The 13,600-nt window shown below is 30.3% G+C and overlaps 1 protein-coding gene across 1 annotated transcript; it reads right to left on the reverse strand.

The window, feature by feature from the left end:
• Positions 1 to 12,093: 12,093 nt before the first annotated feature.
• On the reverse strand, positions 12,094 to 12,846 carry LOC133031299 (uncharacterized). Its single transcript, XM_061104779.1, has one exon. The coding sequence runs from the start codon at positions 12,844 to 12,846 to the stop codon at positions 12,094 to 12,096; it is 753 nt and encodes a 250-aa protein (XP_060960762.1).
• Between the last annotated feature and the right edge of the window lie 754 nt (positions 12,847 to 13,600).

Genomic DNA, 13,600 nt, shown 5'->3' on the forward strand with positions numbered 1-13,600 from the left:
GGGGACATGATTTGGTACATGTTAAAGTTTATGGGGGCAAAAATAGAAACAATACTACATTAATAGTGTTTGGAATGAGTTAATGTTAGTAAGGAAATGGTAATGTGAATATTGTTCAGTTTATTTTGAGGGTTTAACTTTAGAATATTAGATCATCTTCAATGGAAGATGTAAAAGTTTAGCTATATTTTGTACAAAAAGTAGTTTGTGATATTTTTACATCAATTTTTATTATTGTGTTCCAATGCAATATTGTAAATCTTCATGCAACATTTAATATGTTATTGAATGCTCACTTAATAATTTATTAAAAATATAAAATAATAATAATAATGCAAATAAATGTAAAATTTAATAATAAAATATTAATAATGTAAATGAGTATATTAGCTAAAATTTAGTAATAAAATATTAAAAATGGCATAATGGTAAATAAAAGCATAACATTTATTGTGATACAAATTTTGAATCATGCTATATTGTGAGGTAAATTTGGATCACTTTTGATTATGTGAGATTTTTGCATCATAATTTAGCACACTATTAGAGTGGACTTTTAACAAAGTGAGCTATATTTTGTATTTCCATCACTTATTTGCATCTCCATTAGAGACGCATTTATTCCTTTAGTAATATAACTATCCTCAAGGAGGATAATGTTGACACCTTAGAAAAAATATTTTTTATACTACATACTAAATTTTTTAATTTTTTTACTTTTATACTGTGAGGCAGAATTTTTTAAAAAAATATTGTATAAGTTTTATAATGTATACTATGTTAAGTTTTCATTGTTGTTCTACGGTTGTTTTTTAATTGTTCCGCTGTTGTTTTAATTATTATGTTTTGTTGATTTACGATTGTTTTATAAAAAGACAATATTTTTGTAAAAAAATTCGTGTGACAGTAAAATTGTAAACTTTTACCCAAAATCTAGTATTTTTGTAAAAACTCCTAAAAAAAAGTGGGCTTGAATTATTTTCTTCTATTATATTAATTTGCATAGCATTTTTAAATTAATAAATAAATTTAAATAACATTAATATTATGATTTATTATAAAAAAAAATATTACGATATATATTTAGTTAGTGAGATCAATTTTTTTTTTTTTTTGAAACTGAGTTATTTTTATGTTATTGACAATAATATATATTATAGATAAATTTTATGCGGATTGTGTACACAAACATAGTGATAAAAATATATGAAAATGTTCATTTTAATTAATAAAAAATACAATAAATATATTTTTTTTAATAAATAATTATTTTATTTTTATGTCTAATTAACATTAAATAGATATAATAAAAAATTATTTTTATTTATTTAAATTCTTTAAAATAATACATAAGATTCATGTACTCCATCAAATAATGTAATTCAATTAACGAGAATATAATTATACATTACAATACACAGCCAAATATATTTTACATATTTTCTTATAATTATATATAATATTCTTGTATTTGTACCAAATGCCAACATGATTTTATTATGGAGAGAATTCAACTTCCTAAGGTTATGTTTTTTTTTTTTTTTTTGAAAGACCTAAGGTTATGTTTGTTAGACTTTTTATTTGGGCTTACATTAAATTTTATTGGTTTTATTAAAACTTGGGTTGATTGGATAGTTCTTTGCTGTATTAGCCCATGTTGTTGGTGATCAATTGTTAATGGGCTTAGCATCTGTGAGTAAAGTCTAGGTGAAGCGTATGTGGGCTTTTCTATCGATCAAGCCTTTGATGAGAGTTCCACCAACTAGGGTTTGTAGCAAGTCCCCTCCCTAACTCTATAAATACATATTGTCTCATCACAATTGTATACCTTTTGATAATCAGATAAATAACCGCTTCGATTTAGAGATCTAGGGAGGAAGACTTAGTTGATAGTATTGCACTATCAAATTGGAGTAACTGCTGTGGATCAAACAGAGATAATTGCTATGGATCAATCAGGTACACATACCTAATTATTATATATTACTATTGTGTTCTATGTTATATACATATAGATCTTGGGTTAATTGTTAATTTATCTGACTTGTGGTATCAGATTGCCTATTGTATATGATTTAGAACCTATAATTTTTATAACAATTAATATGTATATGTTATTTTTTTTTTTTCCAATTACATATTAATTTCGTTATTATTTTATGTTGAATTTTTTATTTTTCGATCTTAAAAGTTTAGGGGTTTTATTCCTCATTAAATTCTCTTTCTTTTGATATATTACTTGCATAAAATCATTGAGTAAATTAGGAGAATTTTAAGATTAATTTTTTTTAGGGTTTATGTATTTTTTCTTTATGAAATTCAATTTGGGATTTTTGATTCTATTGTTTATACATTAAAATTGGTAGTGCAAATCTCATTACCAACTAATTTACAATGTTTCTACCCGTTTAATTTTTCGAATTGGATAACACACATTGTAAAATCGGATTGTTGTTTGTTCTTAATTTTTCGGATTGTTTTTGCCATGAGATCTAGACATTGAGCCTTAAAAAACTCGAAATTAGTAGTCTAGATGGACTAGAAATCCAATACCGATCGAAACCCCTCAAAATCCCAAAGTTTTCCGTCGGTTTTGGGCTACGGAATTTCACGTCCAGACCCGACCGCCTGCAACCGGGTCGGGCTCGACCCGTTTCACCAAGGCTGGAGGAAGAAGATGATCCCAGCCAGCGATGCCCACTCGCACAGCCCGCGCGTGGGGGCGCGTGCGGCACCGTCGGGTGTCGTTTTTCGACGTTTTGTTTTTCCATCGTGCTTAAAATTAAATTTCTGATTTTTCTATGATTTTTAATTAATTTTTTGACTCCGTTTAATAATTATTATTATTTTAATGATAATTATGCAGTTAAAAAATTATTAAAAATAATTTTTGATGTTTTTTCAAAATCCGTAAATCATAGAAAAATTTTTGGGTTTCTTCTCGTTCCATAAAACATAGTCACTCTCTTATTAGATTTATCTTGACTATGTAATCTCCACCAATATTCTTTATTTCACATTTTTCCATTAATTGTTGTTCTAAAGTTATAAAACTTGATTATTTGATATAAAAATAATGTGTTATGGTGAACACTTTATTTTTTTTATTATCAATATAATAAAAGCAATTAATATCTCTCTTTTAGAAATTTGGTTGAAAATTATTAATTTTCAATGATTGTTTTATCACCAAATTTCACATGTTGAAGAAAATATTATATATTTTGGTTGACTATATGTGTAATTACTTGCCCAAAGGTAGTATTTACATGTATTAGTTCACATTCCATGAAGTGAGTTAATATTAAATATATATATTTTCATTATTTGCCCAAAGGTAATAATTTAAATATATAAATTTATTATTATTTTTTGCTTGAATTAATATATATTTTTAAGAAATTTATTTGCCCAAAGGTAATAAAATTCTTAAATGATATGTATTTTTTCTTTGTTGTTAACTTCATGAAGGTAGATCATGTGTGTGTTATATTCTCACCCCAAAGGGGAGTTTATAATGACATTGATTCTACAATATTTTCTAATGCATTGCTCATATTGCTTATTCAAGTTTTAATTTTAATTTTGGATTTTTCTTTGCCTCCTTTCTACGAACAACAATACCGTTTTCATCTGAATTCTGAATGCTTCAACTTTAAGACATGGAAACGAGATGTGAAAATTACTTTAGGCATAATAAATTTGGACTTATGCCTTCGAGAAGAAAATCATTTGATCTTATTCTAATATCGAATTGTTGCCCAAAAATTCTTCATGCACATTGGAAAAATTCAAATCATCTTAGTTTCATGCTATGAACCGTTTAATTTCGAACATCTTTTCGATGGTTTGCCAAACACCTCAAATACTAATGAGTTTTTCAAAGTACTAGAAAAACTATTTCACACTAGTGAAATCGCTAAAGCTGGACATCTTATGGATGAAATGGCAACCATTAAGTATGAAAAATAAAAGGAGTGCGAGATTTTATTCTGAAATTGGTGAATGTTCAGTCCAAGTTGAAAGATCATAATATTCCTCTTCCCGACTTTTACATTATTCATCGAGCTCTTCATGCACTTCCCCGCCTCTTTCAAATTTATCAAGACAACCTAAACACTTATAGTAAAATATAAAGTGTTAGTAACCTTATTTCTCAGTATAAAGCTGAAACAAACAAGCTAACAAAATGAAAAGAATGAGGCTTCTCACTTTGTTTCTCACCTCAAGCCCAACAAAGGATAAAGAAAATATGAAGAGAAACAACCACAACCAGAGGCTAAAAGATTTCAAGAAGATAAGTGAGAAGGAGTCAAAGCTTAAAGTGGCACTTATGTTAGCGATGATGTTATCTATGTTGGCACACTTATTCTTGAATTACAATTTAGTGTTCGCATTATTTTGAACAAGAATTTCTTGATTCCTACTTCTAAAGTAATTCAGTTTCGCTTCCGCTTTTAGTTAAACAATGAATTTCTTTTCTTTTTGCCAATTATAGTTGTTGACATTATGTTTGACTCATAATAATTGGAAACCGTTTTTTACTCTGATATTCTTTTCAAATTATCATTGACTTCCTTAGCTTCCTTTTTCAATGTTGTGAATATTGTGGATAAGAAATCTTATATTAAGATAACATACTTATTATTATGGAACGATAGATTGGGTCATATTTCTAAAGAAAGAGTTGATCGATTACTTCTACCTAAAATTCTTCCTCCCGTTAATGCTTCGTCTGGATCCTTGTGCTGATTATACTTGTACAAAATTGACTACTACGTTAAGGACACAAGTATGTCATAACTTTCAAAAATGATTTTTCTCTATATGGCTTCACTTGATTCAAGAAAAATCCAACGCTCTTGATAAAGTTAAAATCTTTCGAAATGTTCTTCAGAAACAATTAGGAAGAGTCATCAAAGTTGTTCTTTCAGATCGTGGAGGAGAAATTATGGTTGTTATTCGAATATGGACTACGCATGAGGCCTTTTGCCGCATATTTTCTCGAAAATGGTGTAGTTTCTCAAGCACACTATGTTAGGTTCACCGAACAAAATGGCGTTGATGAAAGGAGAAATCACACTCTCATAGATATGGTTAGAAGCAAGATGAGTAGATCAAATCTTCCCGGGGCTTTTATGGGGTAAAGCACTCATGACCGCAACTTATATTTTAAATCGTGTTCCCGCAAATACTGCTTTCCCAAGACCCCTTTTGAGTTCGTGGACCGGGCGGAAGCCTAGTCCGAATCATCTTCGTGTATGGGGTTGTCCAATTTCGAAGTAAAGATTTATGATCCTAATTTGAAAAGTTAGATCCGAGAACAAATCGCCGTTATTTCATTGGTTATCCAATGCACCTAAAACGCTATCGCTTTTGCTATCCTACTCGTGGTACGCGAATTGTTGAATCTCGACCGCTTAAATTTTTTTTTGGAATTTGATGTTTTGAAAATATTCCTTCAACATCTCTTGAAACGGGAGTCATCTAAAGGAATTTTTATTCCTATGTTTTTTTCAAGAGATGATAATAATAGCCTTATTCTTACTCTAGTTGATAACGCTCCCATTGTTGATGAATATATTGCTCCCGATATCGAAGATGATGAAGGTCCTATTATTGATGAAGGGCCTATTAATGATGAAACTCCTATTGTTGATGAGGGTCATGTTATCAGAGAAATCTAATTGTGGAATATGTCATTCAAAATGATGGTCAATAAATAGAGGTTATTCCAGAAGTACCTCCTATATGGAGATCTCAGAGACAAAAGAAGTCAACAAAGTGTCATGATAATTTTGTTTATCTCTTGAGAAGGAGAATATGATATCGATCATTTTGTGGATCCCGTCACTTACAAGAAGCACCTAATTGTCCACATTCTTCAAAATGGATAGAAGCTATGGATGATGAGATTAAGTTCATGGACAAAAATAATGTATGTGTGGAAGTTAGTTCCAATACTTGATGGTTTCAAACCAATAGGTTGCAAATGGATTTTTTTTAAGAACTAAAAGGGATAAAAAGGGACAGATTGAAAGGTTTAAAGCACGTTTAGTGGCTAAAGGCTTTACTCAAAGAGAAGGTATTGATTACACTGAAACTTTCTCACCTGTTTCCACTAAAGATTCATTCAGAATTATTATGGCCTTAGTTGCGCATTTTGATTTAGAGTTGCATCAAATGGATGTTAAAACTATTGTTTCCGAATGGAGAATTGAGTGAGCAAATTTTTTATGTCTTAATCTTAAGGCTTCGAGGAAAATGGAAATGACAATTTGTTTTGCAAATTGAAATGATCCATTTATGGTCTCAAACAGCATCTCAATTTAGTACTTGAAGTTTGATAAGGTCATGTGACACCGTTGGGTTTTATCGAGAACAAGTTTGACTAGTGTATTTATATGAAGATCGATGGGAGTCATCATATTTTTCTTTGCTCTTTATGTAGACGATATTTTACTTGCCAAAGAAGTGATTTGTCATTACTAAATGAGACCAAAAATTTTCTCGTCTTCCAATTTTGATATGAAAGATCTTGAGAGGCATCTTTAGTTTTGGAGATTGAGATTTATCATGATAAGAATTGAAAATTTCTTGGCTTACCTCAAGAAGCTTACAATAATCCCGTGCTCAAAAGGTTCAACATGGATTTGTGTAAAAGCTCGGTTTCGTTCCTATTCTGAAAGGGGACAAGTTCACTAAGCAACAATGTCCTAAGAACGACTTAAAAAAGAGAAGCAATGAAGAATATCCCATATGCAAGTGCAGTAGGGAGTTTGATGTATGCTTAGGTTTGCACTAGACCTGACATTGCTTTCATGGACGATGTTCTTAGGAGATATTTATCTGATCCTGGCCATGATCATTGGGTTGCAGCCAAGAAAGTTTTTGAGATATTTGCAAAGAACAAAGAGTTTTATGCTTGTGTATAAGCATGTCAACAATCTTTAAGTTGTTGGTTATTCGATCTGGGATTTTGGTGGTTATGTAGATGATTTAAAGTCAACTTCTGGCTATATTTTCACTTTTGTTGGTGCTGCTATTTCTTGAAAAAGTGTTAAATAGACTTTAATCGTATCATCTACTATGTATGTTAAATTTGTTGCATGTTATGGGACATCTTTGCAAGCTTTATGGTTAAAGAATTTGATTTTAGAGATACGATTAGTTGATCCTATTTCCTCTCCTATACTAATCTATTGTGATAATAGTATTGTTGTTTTCTTTTCAAAGAATAATGAGATTAGTAGTGCTTCCAAATATAAGGAAATAAAGTATCTCACTATTAAAGACTTGGTTAAGAAAGGAGACATTGTGATAGAATATTTAAAGACCAAGTTGATGTTTGCAGATCCTCTAACCAAAGGATTAAGTGCCATATTGTTTGATAAACATGTTTTTGATATGGGGATTTTATAATCTTTTGCTCCTTTGGATTAGTGGGAGTTTCTTGCTTTATCTTTTGAGATTACATTTATATGTAATTTACTTGTTAATGTTATGAACTACTTTGTGGGCCAATATTTTTTGATTATTGGATGTTTATGCTTTCAGTTAGGCTTTGTTATATTCTCGAGAATAATTGAATTGAAAGCATGTAGTTCATATCTTGTTGTGATCATTGTATTTTAAGTATATTTACTAAAAAACAATGATATTTTGTTGGCTTAATGTTTTAAGCAAGTTTAGTGACACTTACTTATTTTAAGTGGTGTATGTTTAATTTCACTGGCTTATTTATTAAGCATCACGGTATCAGTGAAATTGAGGACTGATAAGGATATTATGTTATTTTATATTGATCACATGTTGAACATAATTCCTTACCACACTACTAGACTTATTGACCATGTCGATTTAATACTTTGGTATTTGTGATTATGAATGTCTTTTGTTGAGCTAAAAACAATATGACTGTCATAGTTCATTATCAAAGGTTAAATTGGACCGTATGTCGAGATGCTATCGTAGAACTACTCGCTTTAAAGTGGCCACAAATGTTTTCCTGTTGTTCAACCCATGAGTCGTTTTCAAACAAAATTATTTTGATATATAATATATATGTATTAAAATCAATGTAGCCCAAGTGGGAGAATGTTAGACTTTTTATTTGGGCTTACATTAAATTTTATTGGTTTTATTAAAACTTGGATTGATTGGATAGTTCTTTGCTGTATTAGCCCATGTTGTTGGTGATCAATTGTTAATGGGCTTAGCATCTGTGAGTAAAGTCTAGGTGAAGCAGAAGTGTGGGCTTTTCTAGTCGATCGAAGCACTTTGATGAGCTTGAGCCCAAATAACTAGGGTTTTGTAGCTAAGTCCCCTCCCTAACTCTATAAATACATATTGTCTCATCACAATTGTATACCTTTTGATAATCAGATAAATAAACTGCTTCTGATTTAGAGATCTAGGGAGGAAGACTTAGTTGATAGTATTGCACTATCAAATTGGAGAATCGCCGTGGATCAAACAGAGATAATTGCTATGGATCAATCAGGTACACATACCTAATTATTATATATTACTATTGTGTTCTATGTTATATACATATAGATCTTGGGTTAATTGTTAATTTATCTGACTATGTTTTGAAGTTAGATTTTTCAACAATGTGGAGAATAAAAGAAAGGATTAATTAGGATTTTTGCCCCCTGAATTTTGACATGTGCCAAATCATGCCCCCTGAACTTTTAAGGTCATTGAAAATGCCCATGAACTATTGAGATTGTTGGATTTAAGGACTTTTTTCTAATTTTAGTAAAAAAATCTAACATGGATGAAAGTTCAGGAGACATAATTTAGTACATGTCAAAGTTCGAAAGGCATGATTTAGTAGATATCAAAGTCTGGGGAACATGTTTTAGTACATAAACAATCATTGAAATAGTAAAATTGAATAAAATTAGACAAAAGTCCCTAAATCCAACAATCTCAATAGTTCAGGGGCATTTTCAATGGCCTTAAGGTGGCGTTTGGTTGGAGGTAATGAAATGAAATGGAATGGAAATGAAACAATTTTCATTCCATTCCTTTGTTTGGTTGCATTTTAAAGTATTGGAATGACATTCCAATGGAATGCTCTTTCCACCATTTTGGTGGAATGGGTATTCCATTTTAAAAAGAAAGGAATGACCATTCCAATGTAACAAGAAAAAAAATTTAATGATTTTTTTATCAATTTTTTTTATGCATTTTAAATTTTATTCCATTCCATTCCTATTCCTATTCCCATTCTCATTCCTATTCCTATATTTTCATTCCTCCCAACCAAACGCCTCCTAAAAGTTCAGGGGGCAAAAATTCTAATTAGCCTAAAAAAATAATGTTTGGCATGAAAAGTTTTGTTAAATCAATTTTTTTTCTATATAATATTTCTTTCTTGTTTGAGAATTTTTTTTTTTTTTTCTATTTTCTCTTCTATATTTTTCTTACAATAAGTGTGGTAAGTATGAGGTTATAAACGTAAAAATATTTAGGTGACTTCTTCCTACAATGTCAACATATATCATAACTAGGCATTGTATCTTGTAAAATAAAAAATAACAATAAAAATCAAGTTGTCCCATGACCATAATAAATCTAAGTTTATATTATTTTCTTCTCTATAATTGGAAGAAATCATATTCACATATTTGCTAATCGTTTTCAGTATTACTTATTGTCCTTAAATTGAATATATGGATTGAGAAAGAAAACAATAACTTATTGTCCTTTTAAATTTAAACACATACATACGTCCTTAAATTCATCACCACAAAGGCTATATCTAAAATTAATAATAATAAAACAAAAAAAGTTTGAATTGTTGTCCTCTATACTTTGATATATATATCAAATTATGTTTTTTAAGCTTTTTTTATTGTTAAAAATTTTTTTGTCTAATTTAATTGAGATTGTTAGATTTTAGTACTTTTGTCTAATTTCATTCAATCTTACTAATTCGATGATTATATATATGTACTAAATTATACTCCAAAATTTTAATATTTATCAAATCATTCTCTGAATTTTTATCTATTTTAGACTTTCTAAATTAAAATTGGACAAATTTTTAAATCTAATAATTTTAATAGTTTAAGAAATATAATTTAATACATATTAAAATTTAAGTGACAAAAATCTTAATTAGCATTAAAGAAAAAAAGAAACATAAAAGTTTTCCCTCTAGAAAACTCCACATTCATTGAATTTTTTTTTTAAAAAAAATCCACGTTTTATGATAATTTTGGAACCACTAGCTTCGCCTTAAATCAGAAGAATAAAATAATCATCACTATTTGAGTAAATGTCACAAATAATGATGCACTTGTTCTTTTTTTTTTGGAAAATAATGATACACTCGTTTACATATTTAGTATAGTAATTAATTCACTATCACTTACATTACCTAATACATTCACACACATTAACTGTCACATGGTATACTTCATTATTATTTACAGAGCTCATTTAAACTCCAAATGTTAAGTTTGAATTACTTTTCTTTTTCTTTTAGAAAAGAAAAATTGTTTTCACTTTTAACATATATAAATGTTGTTTTTAAAATAAAATGTGAAAATACTATCACTGGAACAATATATATATGTAATTGCTGAGAAAATGTTGAGAAAAATTAAAATATAATAGTGAGAGAGGCAAACTTTCGTGTATTTCTTTTCTTTTTTTTTTTTTTTTTGAGGGAAGTGTATTTCTTTTCATTTTTTAACTCTTTATTATTTTTAATAAAGATAAAGTAAAGGGGCAATTAAGATATTTGCATAAAGACAGTTTAAATAAGCTTGGGTGGTTCTAAAAGCAGCCAGTATGGTGGGAGTCAAATAGTCAAAGCGGTCAGTTCCAAAAATGAGAATACAGCTGTCGAAGTTTGATTGGACGTATAGAGGATGAGATTAGCGTGGAAGTGAGAGCAGCTGATTGCGGCTCTCCTACGCACAAAAAAAACAGCAAAGACAAATAGGTACGGTGGATGGTCTCTCTCAATCTCAATGTCGCTCTCCGGTTGTCGTGTTTGACAGAGTTACGATTCGCTGACTACGTCTTAATGTGACTCATAATTGATACACCAATTAAAATCACCCACGTGACACTTTCTTTCTCTGTTCTGACCATAATTTTGACTTTACCATGGACGAGAAAAACAATATAATTTTTTTACTTTAAATTCATGTTTGAAAAAGTAATATGTTTCCCTCCCTTCCTCCTTCCCACCAAAATACACAAAATATTATTTCTATTAATTTATATAGAATATGAACAACTTTTTTAAGGAAAAAAAAAATGAAAGTTTACCATATATGGTGTGTATAAATATTTTCTTTTGGCAGTTATATAAGAAAAATTAATGGAAAAATATATAGTACACTCCACTAAAGGATATTTTGGTAGATCTTCTATTTGTTTCAATATTTAAAAAAATTATTTTTTTTATAATTGTATACGTCGTAATTATTTAGAACTACTTGTAAATTTTTATAAAATTTTAAATAATTTATAATATCAAAAATAAAATTCAAACAATTATTTATCATGTGTATAAGAGAAAATAAATCATGTATACAAAATATATATTTTTTTTAGAGAAAATCACTGCTATTATAAATTGAGGTCATTTACAACAACGGAGAAAATAGGATAGGGAATCTCTCCTACCCAACAAATGTCTTCATCCAACCCTAAAGCAAATTTAGCTAACTCATGAGCATCTTGGTTAGCTGATCGTTTAACATAGGAAACTAAAACACTAGGGAAAAAGGATAATAGACAACGTATATCAAATATGAGATCAGAAAAACATGATAGATCACTCATAGTGGAATTTAATGCAGTAGAGACTCTCAAGGCATCCGTTTCAATATGCGTTATTGATAGTTGTGATTGCGATACCCAATTGAGAGCATGGAAGAGCGCTTTGGCTTCCATTTCATCTGATCGAAAACTACCTTGAACCACTTTTGAAAATGCAACCACAACCATTCCATCATGGTTTCGAATAATAGCACCAATACCTAATTTTTTTTGTTCATGATTGGAGGTTGCATCTACATTTAACTTCAAGCCATTGGTGTTGGGTGGAGACCATAGAATTTGCTACTGGAAGGCCGATTGCTTGGAAGTCTGGTGTGGGAGTGACTGCTCTGTTGCAGCAGCAGCAGCTGGTATGGTGAATTTCTTGGCCCGGCTGAAGTCACGGTGAAACCCTGTGGTATAGGCAATTATGGAAAAACTCTTACGTGCTTGTCCACCATGAAAAACTCTGTTTCTGTCAGTCCAAATACCCCACATCAAACATATGAAAAGCTCAAAGTCTTCGTGACTATAAACTGCCGAAAGATGGTGCAGGTAGTCTCCATTAAACATGGACTGTGCTTTATGGAAATCTATTGTGAATTTTGACTCCTTCCAAATATTCTTGGCATGTTGACCACCAAAAAGGGCATGTCCTATTGACTCCCAACTTGATGTGCAAAGAGAACAAGTAGATGAATCAATGATTTTCCGCTTAAAAAGAGCAGCAGCTACAGGAAGAATATGTTGGATAACTTTCCAAGCAAAGATTCGAATTTTTGGTGGCAAAGATAAATTCCAGAAGAACTTCCACCAGTCTCGGTTTGCATCTGAAGAAGAAGATTGCAGCTGATCTTCCAATTGTGTGGCCAAATGAAATCCTGATTTTACATTGTAAGAAACAGATGTAGAATGGTGCCATATTAACCTATCTTGATCGGCAAAGAAACTTAAAGGAATGGTCAAAATTTTTTCCACATCTATTGGTTGAAAAAATTCATTTAACAGTTCAAAATTCCATTCTCGATTGTCTCTTATGAGTGCAGAAACTGGCATTTGAGGAGGTCCACAATAGCTTACTGGCCGAAATAAATTATGTCTAGGAATCCAGGGATCATTGCCACAATCAATATGAAAGCCATTACCCACCTTAAATCTCAAACCCTTGATGAGTAATTTGTTGGGTTTTATGCCCTAAATAAAACTCCATTTCAATGTAATCTATTTTATTTAACATCAATAAAGAAACAGAAGTATTTTTCATTCATTTGTGTATGTTTTGGTTCACTTTATCAATTGCTTGTCTATTTGATTTATAAATTCATCTTAAACCCTTTTCACATACTTGATCTTGTTTATTGTGTTGTCATCACATTGGAAAGTAAACATGACTATGTGAATAAAGTTTCCTAGATTTATCAGACACAGGGTTTTACTGATATGATAATCTACAACAAGAGTTTACTTGCATTTGGAGAAATGCTATGTTCTTTCCAGAACATTGGTTAAAGTAAAGCTCAGGTTGGATGCATGGAGTAAGCATCGGAAGGGACCGATATTGAACTTTGACTTAGATTTATTAAACTTACCGTAAAATCTATTCAAGTCAATATCGCCTAGTTGATCCTAGATCAAATGTTCTTAATCCTGTTATGATTAGGCTCAATCTTGAAAGGCTATTCGTGTTCTTTGATTTGTTAGTTAAGCCTACTTTTAGGTCAGGATGATACGTACATTTTGGGAACACGGTAGTGCAATTGAGTGGGAGCGCTAACATAAACATGGAATCCATAGCTTCTATCTGGTGAAT

This window comes from Cannabis sativa, chromosome 9 (genome assembly GCF_029168945.1).
Source record: "Cannabis sativa cultivar Pink pepper isolate KNU-18-1 chromosome 9, ASM2916894v1, whole genome shotgun sequence".
NCBI classification, from domain to species: Eukaryota; Viridiplantae; Streptophyta; class Magnoliopsida; order Rosales; family Cannabaceae; genus Cannabis; species Cannabis sativa.